General features: G+C 41.2%; 1 protein-coding gene across 6 annotated transcripts in view; it reads left to right on the top strand.

Moving 5' to 3' along the window:
* The first annotated feature begins 270 nt into the window (after positions 1–270).
* LOC121486678 (acyl-coenzyme A synthetase ACSM2A, mitochondrial-like) overlaps positions 271–17,407 on the top strand; it is a 30,972-nt gene continuing 13,835 nt past the window's right edge. For 5 of the 6 annotated variants that reach the window (XR_005986703.1, XM_041747773.1, XM_041747777.1 and 2 more), the window contains exons 1-5: positions 271–420; positions 1,724–1,908; positions 12,378–12,588; positions 15,567–15,774; positions 17,017–17,160. Coding sequence is in view for 5 of the 6 variants with exons in the window: in XM_041747773.1 (XP_041603707.1) it covers positions 327–420; positions 1,724–1,908; positions 12,378–12,588; positions 15,567–15,774; positions 17,017–17,160 (842 nt within the window). In the remaining variant the exon portion in view is untranslated. Of the gene's footprint in view, positions 421–480; positions 752–1,723; positions 1,909–12,377; positions 12,589–15,566; positions 15,775–17,016; positions 17,161–17,407 lie in introns of those variants that run through there. The other variant, XM_041747775.1, reaches the window with a different exon arrangement.

Here is a 17,407-nt window from a genome sequence, read left to right as displayed (position 1 = left end):
CATCAGCAAGGACGTTGGGGTTCAAGCTACCACATTGGGTGAGAGCTTGTATGGAGTGAGTGTGGACAAAGGAGATGCATCAGAATCATCAAAAGAGAAAGTGAAGAAAGGAGGTGAAAGAAAGTACATCAAGCCCATGGGACCTCTGTTTCTCTCTTCCTGGTTGGATCTAGAACTTGCTGTCAGTCCTGGGCATAAATCTGCTCTTTGTCCCATGTATTAAAAGAACTGTCCCTGCTGATCCCCAAGCTCTGGGGTTGTGCATTGCATAAGCACAGCAGGAGGACTGCCATCACCCCAACTAAGTCTTGGGTTATCCATAGTTAATGATTAGCTGTGCTCTCCATGAAGACTGCGGGGTTTCCACAGGAGGAGGGTGGACCAAGAGATCCGTGGAGAAACTTCCCAAGGGACTTTCAGGTGAGCACCATTGTCAGTAATGGTGATCTAATGGGTCACTAAATGGTCTCTAGATGTCAGGGCTAGGGAGGAGAGTAAAAATCTCCAGGAAAAAGCAATCTTCAACCCTAGGGACCTTGAAAGGGCCAAGTCTTAGTGAGGAGGCAGCACTGGGCAAAGGAAAAGTATCTTTAGCATAGCAAAGAGAAGGACTGGAGTGGCTGGGAGAAGGACAGTCAAAGGGGGTGAGAATTGTATAGTAGTCAGGGAAGGAAGCCTGCCTGAGGAGGTGAGGCCAGAAGAATGAGCAAAAGACTCCCATGGAAAGAGAGAGGAACCAGAAGGTACAAAGGTAATAAATATTCCCACCTAGGAGCTGGTAGGATATCTTTACTTGTTTGTGTAGAAAATAGGAGAGGAGACACAAATGTTCAGAGACCTGAACATTCTGGCTCCTGCTGCCTAGACAATGAAGGATGGATCCAGCCATTGGTGGTTTAGATCACCACCTGAGAGACTAATGAATCATAGAGAATTGCTTATTGTTAATAAGTAGGATAAATAACAGATCCTTTACACTATTAATGAAGCTTTTTATTGCTTTGAGGTATGCCTGGGAAAAAGGGGTTATCTCAGTCAAGATTCAGTTGAAGGAAATAGATGCTACCTGTATTAGTCAGTATTTACTGTAGTAACAAACATCTAGGAGCTTATACTCATACATATTTTTTTTCATGGGCTTGTGTGTTAGCTGTGGCTGTTAGGTTTCAGCTCAGATCTACATGTGCTATCATCCAGATATGCTGGGGACATGCTATTCTTATAATAGAGAACAGAAATGCAAGAGTTCCTGACCAGCTGCACAGTCTCATCTACTCACATCTCATTGACCAAAGCACATCCCATGAATAAGCCAAAGTCAATGAGAGGTAGATACAATCTCTTTCCCAGCATGCACTGTGCAAGTCATATAAAAATGAATGGGGACATGAAATCCTACTGTAGGGAACAGGCAATTGTTGGGAAAAAAGTTCATTCTACCACACCACACTATTTTAAACACAGAGGTATTTATTGCATGAAATTAGGTGTTTATAGAATTATCAGATGGGTTAAAGAGGCAGAATTTGGACTGGGTATTGTGCTTTTGGAGAATGGCACACCAGAGGGAAACAGAACTGAATGCTGAGTGCCAATTTACTCATAACCAACACAAAATCTTTTCTGGAAGAAGCCTGTAAGGTTGCAATGAATCTCATTAAGCAGCTGACCTAGAGCAGTCTATGCCAGAAAGATTCACCACTGTGACCTTTTTGCTTCACAGGTGTGACCATGTATTGGCTGCGGAAACTCCAGGGGCTCTGTATCCTATGGAGGACCCAGATCTCTAGTCGTACTGTCCGCCTCCATACCAAGCAACTGGCATCCCTGCAGTGGGGTCACCAGGAGGTCCCTCCCAAGTTTAACTTCGCTAGTGATGTGATCGATCACTGGGCTGGCATGGAGAAGGTAATGGGGTAGAAAAAGGGCAAAAAACTGAACAAAGTTGATTGATTCATCTACTCATTCCATAAATATTCATTGAGTCAGTGAATATGTCAAGTACTATGATGAGCTATGAATAATTTGTCCATTTTACATGAAGGCAGCATAAGTAGGAGCAAGAGAGTATGGGGTTGGCAGAAAAGAGCCTCCGGGGGCTGGTACCAGGTAGATCAATCTGAAACACTTCCCCACCATGGCCCAAGTAGATCAATCTGGAACACCTCCCCACCCTGCCCCAGACAGCCAACAGACAGTTGCCAATACATACATGATCTGTTGTAACCTCCCAGGGTAAAACAGGAGAAGGGGGCTGTCATCATAGAGAAAGTAGATTTGAGTTTAGTAAGACAAAATCAGCCCTGACCAAAGGTTGAGTCAGTCTTCTCAGAAAAGTGTGGGTTCTTGTCATTAGGGGTGTGTAAGCAGGGTGGCCTATAGGCAGAGATTGTTCAAAGGCCTCCATCACGAGATATCAGAGAAACAAAGCAATGTGGAAATTTTTGTTTCTTTCCCTCCCTGGACTTCTAGAATTCTACCCCATTCATTGCCAACCCTGCTACTGCCTTCACCTGACATTCTGTGCACCTTTCTGGAGCATGGAAGATGAATTCCTGGCTAGGATATGGGAAGAGGTGGAACATGGCACTCAAAGGGAGTCATACCACGATGTTCGCTTGAGGTCCCATGACACAGCCTTGATGTGCAGATCACAAATGCTGGGCCTCTACAGGAAGATGGCCCATGGTGCAGGGAACTCTGAAAAAATTCGTAGTAATAAGTCAACATTTTTTTCCTTTTCATTTGTTTATGTATAATTTCATTCGAGTGTCCCAAGCAGGGCAATTGCTACGTGGTAGGGCAGATCTATTTTTAAGTCTTTGAGGAACCTCCACACAGATTTCCAGAGTGGCTGCACGGGTTCTCATTCCCACCAACAGTGCAAGAGGGTTCCCCTTTCTCCACATCCTCTCCAACATTTGTGGTTTCCTGCCCTGTTAATTTTCCCCATTCTCACTGGTGTGAGGTGGTATCTCATTGTGGTTTTGATTTGTATTTCCCTGATGACAAGTGATCCAGAGTATTTTCTCATGTGCTTGTTGGCCATATCTCTGTCTTCCTCTGTGAGATTTCTGTTCATGTCTTTTGCCCATTTCTTGATTGGATTGTTTGTTTCTTGGGAGTTGAGTTTAATAAGTTCTTTATAGATCTTGGAAACTAGCCCTTCATGTGATATGTCATTTGCAAATATCTTCTCCCATTCTGTAGGTTGTCTTTTAGTTTTCTTGACTGTTTCTTTTGCTGTAAAAAACAGAAGCTTCTTATCTTGATTAAGTCCCAGTAGTTCATTTTTGCATAGGTTTCCTCTGCCTTGATAGATGTATCTTGCAAGAAGTTTCTGTGGCCAAGTTCAAAAGGGGTGTTGCCTGTGTTCTCCTCTAGGATTTGATAGATTCTGTTTTTTATTTTATTTTTTGATTTTTTTTGATTTGATGGATTCTTGTCTCACATTTAGATCTTTCATACATTTTGAGTTTATCTCTGTATATAGTGTAAGAGAGTTGTGTAGTTTCATTCTTCTGCACAAGGCTGTCCAATTTTCCCAGCACCATTTATTGAAGAGACTGTCATTTTTCCAGTGGATAGTCTCTCCTGCTTTGTCAATTATTAGTTGACCATAATGTTGAGGGCACATTTCTGGGTTTGCTGTTCTCTTCCATTGGCCTTTGTGTCTGTTTTTGTGACTCTACTGTCTTGATGGTCACAGTTTTGTAGTCGAACTTGAAATCCGTCATTGTGATGTCCCTGGCTCTGGTTTTCTTTTTCAATATTCCCCTGGCTATTTCAGGACTTTTCTGACTCCACACAAATCTTAAAATGATTTGTGCCAACTCTCTGAAGAAAGTCCATGGCATTTTGATAGGAATTGCAATGAATGTGCAAATTGCCCTGGGTAGCACAGACATTTTCACAATATTAATTCTTCCAATCCACGAGCATGGAATGTTTTTCCATCTCTTTGTGTCTTCCTCAATTTCTTTCAAAAGAGTTCTATAGTTTTTAGGGTATAGATCCTTTACTACTTTGGTTAGGTTTATCCCACGGTATCTTATGCTTTTGGTGCAGTTGTAAATGGGATTTATTCCCTCTCTTTCTCTTTCCTCAGTCTCATTGTTAGTGTATAGTAATGCCCACCCATTTCTGGACATTGATTTTGTATCCTTCCACATTGCACAATTCCTGTATGAATTCTGGCAATCTTGGGATATAGTATTTTGGGTTTTCTATGTACATTATCATGTCATCTGTGGAGAGGGAGAGTTTGACTTCTTCTTTGCCAATTTGAAGGCCCTTTATTTCTTTTTCTTGTCTAATTATTGAGGCTAGGACTTCTACTACTATGTTGAATAGCGGTGGTGAGAGTGAACATCCCTGTCGTGTCCTGATCTTAGGGGAAAGGCTCTCAGTGTTTACCCATTGAGAATGATATTTGCTGTGGGCTTTTCATAGATGGCATTTAAGATGCTGAGGAATGTTCCCTCTATCCCTACACTCTAAAGAGTTTTGGTCAGGAATGGATGCTGTATTTTATCAAATGCTTTCTCTGCATCTATTGAGAGGATCATATGGTTCTTGTTTTTTCCCTTATTGGTATGATCTATCACGTTGATTGCTTTATGAGTGTTGAACCAACCTTGCATCCCAGGGATTAATCTCACTTGGTCATGGTGAATAATTTTCTTAATGTACTGTTGGATCCTATTGGCTAGGATCTTGTTGAGAATTTTTGCATCTGTGTTCATCAGGGATATTGGTCCATATTTCTCATTTCTGGTGGGGTCTTTATGGATTGCTATGAGGATGCTTATGATGCCTCATAAAATGAGTTTGGAAGTATTCCGCCCCTTTCTCTCTTTCAGAACAGCTTTAGTAGAATAGGTATTGTTTCTTCTTTAAACGTTTGGTAGAATTCCCCTGGAAAATCATCTGGCCCTGGACTTTTGTATCTTGGGAGGTTTTTGATGACTGCTTCAATTTCCTCCCTGGTGATTGGCCTTTCCAGGTTTCCAATTCTTTCCTGTTCCAGTTTTGGAAATCTGTGTGTTTTTTTTTTTTCAGAAATGCGTCCATTTCTTTTAGACTGCCTTATTTATTGGCATGTAGGTGCTCATAATACATTTTTAAAATATTTTGTATTTCCTTGGTATTGGTAGTGATGTCTCCTCTCTCATTCATGATTTTATTGAGCCTTTCTCTGTTTTTTTTTTTTTAACAAGGCTAGCTAATGGTTTATCTATCTTAATAATTCTTTCAAAAAACCAACTCCTGGTTTTGTTGATCTGTTCTACAGTTCTTCTGGTCTCCATTTCATTGAGTTCTGCCCCAATCTTTATTAACTCTCCTTTCTGCCTGGTGTAAGTTTTATTTCCTGTTCTTTCTCCAGTTCCTTTGGGTGTGCGGTTAGCTTGTGTATTTGAGTTCTTTCCAATTTTTTGAGGGAGGCTTGTACTGCGATGTGTTTCTCTCTAAGAATTGCTTTTGCTGTATCCCAAAGATTTTTGAACTGTCATATTTTAATTTTCACTAATTTCCATGAATTTTTAAAATTCTTCTCTAATTTTCTGGTTAACCCATTCATCTTTTAGTGGGTTTCTCTTTAACCTCCATGTGTTTGACTTTCTTCCAATTTTCTTCTTGTGATTGAGTTCTAGTTTCAAAGCATTGTGGTCTGAAAATATGCAGGGGACAATCCCAATCTTTTGGTATCACTTGAGACCTGATTTGTGACCCAGTGGTCTATTCTGGAGAAAGTTCTATATGCACTTGAGAAGAATGTGTATTCAGTTGTGTTCGGATGGAAAGTTCTGTATATATCTGTGAAATCCATCTGGTCCAGTGTGTCATTTAAGGCTCTGGTTTCTTTGGTGATGTTGTGCTGAGCATATCTGTCATTTGCTGAAAGTGCCATGTTGAAGTCTCCTCCTATTAATGTATTATTATCTAGGTATGTCTTTACTTTGGTTATTAATTGATTGATATACTTGGCAGCTCCCACATTAGGGGCATAAAGATTCATGCTTGTTAGGTGTCCAACAAGAGTGTTGGATAGACCCTTGAAGTATGATATAGTGTCCCTCTTCATGTTTTACCACAATCTTTGACATAAACATTAATTAATCTGATATGAGGATGGCTACCCCAGCTTCCTTTTGAGGACCATTTGTTTTTTTTTTTAATTTTTTTATTGGAGTTCAATTTGCCAACATATAGCATAACACCCAGTGCTCATCTTGCCAAGTGCCCCCCTCAGTGCCCATCACCCAGTCACCCCCACCCCCCACCCTCTTCCCTTTCACCCACCTCTTGTTCATTTCCAAGAGTTAGGAGTCTCTCATGTTCTGTCTCCCTTTCTGATATTTCCCACTCGTTTTATCTCCTTTCCCCTTTACTCCCTTTCACTATTTTTTATATTCCCCAAATGAATGAGACCATATGTTTGTCCTTCTCTGATTGATTTATTTCACTCAGTATAATACTCTTTTGAGGACCATTTGAATGGTAAATGGTTCTCCAACCTTTCATTTTCAGGATGGAGATGTCCTTGATCTAAAATGAGTCTCTTGTGGACAGCAAATAGATGGATCTTTCCTTTTTATCCAGTTTGAAACCCTGCATCTTTTGATGGGATCATTTAGTCCATTCACATTCACAGTTACTATTCAAAGAGGAATAAAGGGGAAAAGAGAGAAATGAGTGAAAATATCAGTAAGGGTGACGGAACATGAGAGATACCTAACTCTAGGCGATGAACAAGGGGTAGTGGAAAGGGAGGTGGGCAGGAGGTTGGGGTGACTGGGTGACAGGCACTGAGGGGGGCACTTGACAGGATGAGCACTGGGTAATATGCTATATGTTGGCAAATTGAACTCCAATAAAAAAAAGAATATCACTACTTAAGTATGCTTAATTTAAATAAGTCACATCTCAAGGGTGTGAGGCCAGGTTATATTTTAAATTATTGTGGATTTAAAAAGTGGCAAATGACAGTTAAGCTTATAGAGGCAGGATGAGTAGGATTTTTCCTATTAAATTTTCATAAGTTTGGGAGCTTTTGTGAATAATTAGGTCAATAAGTAGTGGTGAGAAAGCCAACTAGTTCAGATTATGCCACCATTCACCCACATCAGACTTCTAATTATGATTCATCCCATGTATACCCTGCAAAACTTGCCCTGAAAGTTAAGTGTAAGTATATTCTCAGTTTATAATTATAGCAGTGTTACCTCTTTGTGCTTATGGAGCATGAAATCATGTCACTGTGGGATTTTTTTTTAATGTAACTCCCCCTCCCCCCAAAATATATGAATTTAGTTTAATCATAATACCTATTCAGTCCCTGTTTTTCTGGGTTATTTCTTTGGGCTTCCTCCTTCTCTTTCAGGGTCCCTCTTAATATTTTTTACAGAGCTGATTTGCTGGTCACATATTCTTTCAGTTTCTGCCTATCTTGGAAGCTCTTTATCTCTCCTTCTATTCTGAGTGAGAGCTTTGCTGGATAAAGTATTCTTGGCTGCAGGTTCTTCTCATTTAGGACCCTGAATATTCCTGCCAGCCCTTTCTGGCCTGCAAGGTCTCTGCAGAAAGGTCGGCTGTTAATCTAATATTTCTCCCCATATAAGTTAGGGATCTCTTGTCTCTCATTGCTTTAAGGATTTTCTCTTTATCTTTGGAATTCGCAAGTTTCACTATTATATTTCGAGGTGTTGAATGGTTTTACTGATTCTGGGGGGGGGGGCTCTCTATCTCCTGAATCTGAATGCCTGTTTCCCTCCCCAAATTAGGGAAATTCTCAGCTATGATTTGTTCAAATATGCTTTCTGTCCCTCTGTCCCTCTCTGCATTTCCCCAATTATACGTAGATTCTTTCTTTTGAGGCTATCATTTATTTCCCTTAACCTTTCCTCATGGTGTCTCAGAATTGTTTTTCTCCTTTTTCCTCAGCTTCCTTCCTTGCAATCAACTTGTCTTCTATGCCACTCACTCTTTCTTCCATCTCATTAATCCTCATGTTTAGGACCTCCAGTTTGGATTGCATCTCATTTCATTGATTTTTTTTTTATTTCCGCCTGATTAGACCTAAATTCTGCAGTTATGAAGTCTCTAGAATCCTTTATGCTTTTTTCCAGAACCATCAGTAGCTTTATAATTGTGCTTCTGAATTGGCTTTCTGACATCGAATTGTAATCCATATTCTTAATTCTGTGACAGTAGTACTGTTTCTGCTTTCTTTTGTGGTGAATTCTTCCTTCTAGTCATTTTGTTCAGTGAGGAGTGGTCTATGAGTGGGCTGAGTCTAGAATACCAACCACAGCCTAAGTACATGTATTACCCTAAGCAAATTTCACCCTAGATGATTCTGATGAGGTCAGAGACCAGAAAATGAAAACAAAGATCAGAAAGAAATATAACAAAAGGACCACTAAAGTGAAATACAAATTTTAAAGCAAAGTAGTAAAATATACAAGGCCAAGAAATCCAAAGAAAAAGAAATAAAAAGAAGATAAAAAAGCAAAAGTAAAGAGGGAAAAAAAGAGAAGAAAGAAAAAAGGGTAGGGAACTGGGAGAGGGTGAAGAAGTTGTAGTGGAGGGAGAATGTAGTCTACCTGAGGGGTTCTAGAAGGTTATCTCTTAGTTTTGAGTCTATTAAGTTCTGTGGGTTAGAAGAGGCTCCGTCCCAAATTTATATAAACCAGCAATACGGTAGAAATCTCCAACATTGACCACCAAAAGATAAATGAGATAAAAGAGGGGGGCAGAATGAGAATGAAGAGAGAATATAATCTCACAGAATGAACCAGTATGGTGTATCACTTGGTGCTGGGTGCATGCTGGTTATGTTTTAAAAGGTATTTACTTTTGCCATTATAGAACAAAATGAGGCAGAAAAAACAAAACACACACACACACACACACACACACACACACACAAATCTCCTTTTTCTCCCAAAATTGAATTGATTATGTTGAAGGGAATCTAGTAGTGGAAAATATATCTAGGACGTGTAATTGTAGAAATATGAAAGTCAAAAAGGACAGAAACTTAAAAATGAAGAGGTGGTAAAATATTGTAGTTAAGGTGGGAAAAGAGAAAATATATTGGAAATTTTTAGTCTGATATAAAAATGAGTTGTACTGGTAAAAGGAGGGTAAGGGAGGGTGCCCTCTTGTTCTATATACTAAATCCCTTGACTTTCCCGGGAGCTTTCCAGCACTGCTTGGTCAAGAACTTGCTCTTCCCCTGTTCTTCAGGCAGTTCTCCTGGGGAGGGGTCTGCTGCGCTGATTCTCAGGTGTGTGTACCTCGGGGAGATGCCCCCCCTTCTGGGTGCTGGACTCAGTGGGAGCTGTTTATCCTGTGAGGCCCCTGCTCTCTGGTGGCCCCACCTCTCCCAGGCACGTGGTGAAACAAGGAGGAGCAACGACAATAGCGGCAGCCAGGTCTCCAGCTCTGGAGTCCGCTCCCTACGGTAACTAATGCAGTCTCCCAGTCCGCACTGGCCTAGAAGCTCCCGGGCTGGTGGGGGGCCTTGATCTGCACAGCTTGTGGGCGCCCAGCAGCAGGAGAGTCCTTGCTGTCCTGTGCCTTCCCCATCTCCGCCTGTCCTGGGGGGTGAGGAATCATGGGCTGTGTCCCCCAGCACCCTGGAATCCAGGACCCTGTGCTGCTGGAATAGTGCTTTTGGGGCCCACATCTCCCGAAGGCAGCAGAGAGCAGACCCCTCCATCCAGAACAGCCTGCCTAACCGATGGACTTCTCCCAGATGCCCCGCCAGGTGCACTCCAGCCCTTTACCAAGATCAGCCCATGGTTTGTGGTGCGCTCTCCCCTGGGCACACTTCCTCTATTGGCGACTCTGGGAAACTGGAGGCTTCACTGCCCCCCTGTGATTCTGCCCGATTTCCCTGCTGAGCACTTTTCCTTCTGGGAAGAATAGGTGTGGATTTTTAAAGTTCCTGCTTCTCCGAGGCTGGGCTTTCCTGTCCCAGAGGCTCTCACTACCTGGCCTTAGCTGGGCATGTCGCAGTGCACTTCCCCCACTTGATTCTTTTTTATTTTATTTTTTTCCACCCTCCTACCTTGCTAGAAGTGAAAACCCTTCTCTCTGTAACGTTCCAGCTGTTCTCTCTTTAATTATCAGGTCGAATTCATAGGTGTTCAGGATGTTTTGAAAGTTATCTAGGTAAGTTGGTGGGACCAGGTGAGTTGAGGACCCTACTCCTCTGCCATCTTGCCCTGCCCCCTAAGTCAACATTTTAAAATTGAAATTTTTCAGATAAAAATTTAGGTTTCTGGCTTTTCTTTAAAAGTTATAACTCCTTAGAATAATGAAGAAGGTTTTTACTACCATGATTCAGAATTCTGAATCCATAAAAGAAATGATTTAATAAATTAGCTACATAAATATAAAAAAACCACTACATTGACAAGCAATACCATAAATAAAATAAAGAAATGAATGACAATCAGGGGAAGATATTCAACTCCTATGACACTCTAAGAGTTAATATTCCCAACAGAAAAAGAGCTCCTAGAAATCAAAAATAAAGAGATACAACCAAATGTACAAGTGGGCAAGGTGTATGAGTGGACAGTTTACAGAAAAGTGAATCCCGGGGTGCCTGGCTGGCTCAGTTGGTAGAGCATGTGACTCTTGATCTTGGGGTTGTGAGTTCAAGCCCCATATTAGGCATAGAGATTAATTTAAAAACAAAATCTTTATAAAAAATGTGAACTCAAATGGCCCTTAAATATAAGAGAGAATAATTAACCCCCCTCATAATAAGAGTGATATAAAGTTTTACTGAAATAATATTTTTACCTACCATTTAGTTAAATACAGAAATTTGACAACATGCTCTGTTGACAGGACTATGAGAAAAATGACACTTTTACACCTTACTTGTCAAAGTGCAAAATGATGCAACTATGAGGAATTTTGAAATATCTAACACGATTAATATTAAATTTTATCTTTGACTTTGTAGTTCTGATCTCAAATTATGGTATGGAATCCTGGAGGATACCTGAGATTCTTTCAGGGCAATCTGTGAAATCAAAACTATTTCAGAACTAGCTAAGACAAATTGGAATCCTTGTGCATTACCAGTGGGTTTGTAAATGGTATGGTTTCCATGTGAAACAGTGGGGCAGCTCCTCAAGAAGACAGATCATACCATGCCTATGTTCTCACCACAACACTGTGAAACTTGAATTCAACCACGAGAAAAAAAATTTGGAAAGACCACAAATACATGGATGTTAAACAATATGCTACTAAACAATGAATGGGTCAACCAGGAGATCAAAGAAGAAATTAATAAATACATGGAAATGGATGAAAATGAAAAGCAGGGTCTTGAAAAGGTCTTGGAAAGATATTTTTACACTCATGTTCATAGCAGGATTATTCACAATAGCCAAAAGGTAGGGTCAGTAAATGAATGAATTTGTCCATTCAACAGAATGTGGCACATCCATATAATGAAATATTGTTCAGTCTTTTAAAAAATGAAATTTCCATTGTATGCTACAAGGATGAACCTTGAAATTTTAGGCTAAGTGAAATAAACCAGTCAGAGGACAAATGTATGGTTCCATTTATATGAGGTTCCTAGAGCAGTCAAATTCATAGAGACAGAAAGTAGAATGCTGGTTGCCAGGGGCTGGGATGAGGGTGAACTGGGGATTTCTTGTATAATAGGGATAGAGTTTCCATCCAGAAAGATGAGAAAGATGGATGGTGGTGATAATTGCACAGTAATACAAATACACTTATTACCACTGAACAGTACACTTAAAAATGATTGAAATGATAGATTTTATGGTATGTATATTTGACCATAATTGAAAAACAAAAATATATACATAAATAGAGGGAGGATAACAAGCAAATAAATCTAAGATAAATAACATCTGCCTTTTTTGCTGTCATACTCTGACAAGTACACAGTGGTATTTTCCAGAGAATATATACATAGCAGGTGAAAAGAAAGAAAGTGATAGAAACAGATACCAGAATCCAACCGTCTTCTATTAAGGAAGGTGCTAAAGGTGATAAAAAGACTTGAAAAAATGTGAAACAAAGCCACTTTCTTTTGTTTTAGAAAGTACACACTCTTCATTGAAACATATTTGTGGTAAGATATAATGGCTTGTTACTGTTATTTGTAAAAGTACACTTTTGTAAAATTTCTCAATTTCTAATATAGTAAATATGGATAGAAAAAAGCCATATAAATGAAAGCTCTTTGGAGTGTATAATGGTCCTGAGATCAAAAAGTTTACTAAGCATTGATGTGACAATTCCAAGACAGGATTTATTCTACATGCTTGTGAGCCAGCGCACCCTGATCAGCAGGTGTTCTCATTCTTCAGGCTGGCAAGCGACCTCCAGGCCCAGCCCTATGGTGGGTGAGCGGTGATGGAAATGAAATAGTGTGGAACTTCAGCCAACTGAGTGAACTCAGCCAGCAGGCAGCCAATGTCCTTTCAGGGGCATGTAGCCTGCAGCGTGGGGACCATGTGGTGATGGTGCTGCCCCGAGTGCCTGAGTGGTGGCTAGTGACCCTGGGCTGCATGCGAGCAGGTTGGTAAATGACCACCCGGCCTGATTACTATTTCCCTGGTGAAGCTGATGTCAAAGAAATTCCACCACCTCCCCCTCCCAAAAGATGCCCCCTCTACATAGCATGCTGTCTCTCCTCATATGGAAATACAACCCTTCTTCCAATTATTTAAGTAAACTGCACCAAGCACTGTGCTAGAGGTTGCTAATACAGTAAACAAAACATGGAATATAAATTCATGGGGCTTAAAGAGATTTGGAGAGAGATAACTTTAAACTATTAATTGCACACATAATTATTTAATCACAATTTTGATAAGTGGCACAAGAATTTCATAAGAAGCTATTGGAAGAAAAAAGTTGGCAAACTATGACCTATAGACCAAATCTGGTCTGCAGCTTGTTTTTGCAAATAGAGGGTTTTTTTTTTTTTTTTAACACAGCCATGTCCTGTTTATGTATTGTCTGTGGCTGATTTTGTGCTAAAATGGCAGATTGAGTGGTTAGTACAGAGAGCATCTGGCCCACAAGGCCTACAATACCTACTGTTCGGCTCTTTGCAGAAAAATTTTGCCAACCGCTATTATAAAATCTGAGGGGATATTATAAAATCTGAGGGGGCCGCTGAAGTCTCAGTGGAGTGATATTTGGGCTAGGATCTGAAGGATAAGTGGGATTCAGCCAGAAGAAGATGCAGAGAGGAATGCCCCAAGCAGAGAAAACAGCACAGAGAGGAAGAAACCTTGCAAGTTATGCAAAAAACTGAAAGGATAGCTGCATGTTTAGAGGCAGCAAAGATAAAGTAGTGGCAAGTGACCCTGGAAAGATGGGAAGTGTCCTGGGGGCCATGGTGAGGGGTTTGCATCCTTATCTAGTGAGGAATGGAAAAGCATGGATGGATTGAGTGACATGATCATACTTTGTTCCTTAGGGGTCACCCTGGATGGTGCATATTGATAGGATGAAGGAGGGCAAGAGGAGGTGTGGGTTTTCAAGAAGGGATGAGAAGTTCCAGTTATAACATAACATCCGGAGAATGTAATGTACAGCATGGGAACTGTATTGTGTATTCGAAAGTCACTAAGAGAGTAGTTTATTTAATAATAAATTTATTTTTTATTGGTGTTCAATTTGCCAACATACAGAATAACACCCAGTGCTCATCCCATCAAGTGACCCCTCAGTGCCCGTCACCCATTCACCCCCACCCCCGCCCTCCTCCCCTTCCACCACCCCTAGTTCATTTCCCAGAGTTAGGAGTCTTCCATGTTCTGTCTCCCTTTCTGATATTTCCCACCCATTTCTTCTCCCTTCCCTTCTGTTCCCTTTCACTATCATTTATATTCCCCAAATGAATAAGACCATATAATGTTTGTCCTTCTCCAATTGACTTACTTCACTCAGGATAATACCCTCCAGTTCCATCCACGTTGAGTATCTGTCATTTCTAATGGCTGAGTAATATTCCATTGTATACATAAACCACATCTTCTTTATCCATTCATCTTTCGATGGACACCGAGGCTCCTTCCACCGTTTGGCTATTGTGGCCATTGCTGCTAGAAACATCGGGGTGCAGGTGTCCTGGCGTTTCATTGCATCTGTATCTTTGGGGTAAATCCCCAGCAGGGCAATTGCTGGGTTGTAGGGCAGGTCTATTTTTAACTCTTTGAGGAACCTCCACACAGTTTTCCAGAGTAGCTGCACCAGTTCACACTCTCACCAACAGTGTAAGAGGGTTCCCTTTTCTCTGCATCCTCTCCAACATTGTGGTTTCCTGCCTTGTTAATTTTCCCCATAAGAGAGTAGATCTTAAAATTTGTTATCGCCAGAAAAAAAATGTAATTATGTGTGGTGATAGATGTTAACTTAGAATGGTAATCATTTCATTAATATATCCATATATCAAATTATTATGTGGTACCCCTAAAACTAGTACACTGTTATATTTCAATTATATCTCAATCAAAAATATGTATGAGAAAAAGAAAAGGGATGGGAAGTGAGAAGTTGCATTGAAGGGCACAACATCTGAGATGGAGCCAGAAATTCAAGAATCATCAACCTTTAGATATGAAAGGAGGTGTAAGAAAGAGTCACAGAAACTCCTGTACAACCTACCCTCATTCTCACCCTACCCATCCTGGCCTCCCTCACACATAACAGGTATTCTCATCAATAAGGTGGAAGATGTAAGTGTGATCAAGACGTAGGAGTAATCAGAGGAAGTAGAAACAACTGTAGGCCTTTGAGGCCCCACAAGGAAGATGATGCACTAAGAGATTACGGGAAGGAGAAGTCAGTGAGGCAGAGGTTAGTCTGTGTCCCTGACTCAACATGGCCATCATGCTGGAGATACACCGGAGATGGTTAACAGATCTGCAATATGGATCCTGAAGTGTTAAGAATGAGAAGAAAGTGAACCAGGGGTAAAAGCTGTTCCATCAGGAGGAACGTGTGAAATCAGCTCTGTGAATGGTGAACTGTAAGTCTAGTTATTGTCCAAAGAATAAACAAAATTACGTGAGTCTCATTAAGATAGGTAACAAAAACAGAAAACCAAGAGCTGTCTTCCCCAAGAAAATTCAGTGTTCCAGGTTTTGGAGAAGTAACCAGGCCCTAGAACAGGACCTGCATTGCAGGATGGAGAAATTTCAAGTGCCTTTCCTTAGTTTAATTACTGTGTGAAAGTCTTTTGAAACAGGAAACTCCTTTAGGGCACTGTGTGTGTATGTGTGTGTGTTAGACTGTCCATGGCATATCAGGCAACTCAGTTTCTGTAGTCCTGGGAGACGCCTTATAGTTCTAACACCCCCAGGAAATATGTGTTAAAATCTCTCTCTGACTTTGGATGCCTTGTTATTGATATCACCCATTGGTCACCCCTTCTCCAACCTCTCTTTCCCCATTTGTTCCCCACTGGTTGTTTACATCAGGCTTTTCTAGGGCAGAAAATAACCCTCCTTCCCAGTTCTCTCTAAGACATTTGGCTTCTCTAGGCCTCGTCTTCATTCCCGGGACTATCCAAATGAGAACCAAGGACATTCTCTATAGGCTGCAGGTGTCTAAAGCCAGGGCCATCGTGGCTGGGGATGAAGTGGCCCAGTTAGTGGACACCATAGCCTCTGACTGCCCTTCTCTGAAAACGAAGCTACTGGTGTCTGAGAAAAGCCGGGATGGGTGGCTAGACTTTAGGACACTACTACGGTGAGTATTTATATGTCTCAGCCTGTGTTTTCACCAAAGGTAGAAACTGAACTTATGAGCAGGTGCTTTATTTGGGAGATCCAGGGAACAGACCATGGGACTGGGGAGTGTGAAGCAGTGAAGAAGGAAAAGCTAATTTAAGAGTTTATTATCAAGTCACTGCATGGGATAAGTGGGCTTGATCTGCAGGGACCTCACAGAATGCCTCTCAGGATTATCCAATGAAGGGCTGACAAAAATTGAGCCATTAGCACCTAACCCCATTGGTAGAGAGTTGTACAGGGGATGGGGGTATCATCCCACATGCATGCATACAGAGCAGGCTTGGAGTCTCATCCCACGATGGCAACAGAGAAATCCTAGGGTACAAAGTGAATCACCCATAGTCCACACCAGAAGCACTACCAAGTGTATTGAAATGTTCAGCGCTGTTTACTGCAAACCTGGCAGGAATCAGAGGTGAGGCCAATAGCATATGAGGTAAAATAGAGAGGAGGCTGATATACTGAATATCCTCTCTCACCCTCTGCATATCTCAGCTAGGTTTCTAAAGCAGAGAACTCTGAGTACTTCCAACAGCGTATGGCAAGCTTGGCTGGAAGAATGAGTTTCCCTGTTACATGTCTGGACTCCCTTCCATTAGAGAAATAGATCTTAGGAAACCCTTAGGGGGAAAAAAGCTTTCTCTAACATCATTATTTTAACGATAGCTGTCAGAGAAGGAGACAACATGCAACCAGCTTTTAATGACTTGAAATTGGGACACTAGAGGAGATGCTCAAGAGAGGGAGGTCAAGGGAACAGAAGACGTTGTATTGCAAAAACTAAAACTAAATGAGCACCTACTATTTACCTGGTATCATGCAAGGGCTCCTAACAACAATCAGATTAACATTTATTGAGTTTTTGCTGAATAACACATTTTCTTTGTGTTACAGTTAGCTTTCTCAGTAACTCTATGAGATGGGTATTATTGATGATATTTCACAGATATAGAAAGTTTCACTCAGAGAAGTGAAATAGTCCAAAGTCACATAGTTAGAGTGCCACATTTCAGTGGCATTTGAGTCCAAGTGTGACTGAGTCAGAATCCCTTGATCTTAACCATTCATAAGCACACCTTCTGAAGTGCATTGGCTGACTTGCCCTTGCCAGTATGGGGGAATGTGAGAAGAGATGAGTCGCCAGGACATCTGGTGTCCAGAGAGCATCTGAGAATGTGACAACCTGTGTCTTTGTCAGAGAAGCATCTACCACTCATTGCTGTGTAGAGACTGGAAGCCAAGAAGCAGCTGCCATCTACTTCACCAGTGGGACTACTGGCCTTCCCAAGATGGCGGAACACTCCCACTCAAGCCTGGGCATGAAGGCCAAAATGGATATTGGGTAAGAGAAAACCTTTCTCTCTACAGAGAACTACAGGGCTTGAGAATTAACCAAGCTCAAGTACGGTTCTCTTTGAATGGGCTACCATCTGGTGCTTCTGAGAAAGACAGTTGAGAAGTTGGGCAAGAGGGAGCATAACTTAGCAAGCTGGGTATCTAGTGACCTTTGGTGGGAGATTTTTGTTTCAGATAACTTGATATCTCCAAGTACTCAGTGCTTTGAGTACTTTAAGCCATATGTCTAATGG

The sequence above is a fragment of the Vulpes lagopus genome, chromosome 3 (genome assembly GCF_018345385.1).
Source record: "Vulpes lagopus strain Blue_001 chromosome 3, ASM1834538v1, whole genome shotgun sequence".
NCBI lineage: Eukaryota > Metazoa > Chordata > Mammalia > Carnivora > Canidae > Vulpes > Vulpes lagopus.
Note: the sequence above shows the minus strand (reverse complement) of the source record. Positions and strands in the feature narration are given on the sequence as shown.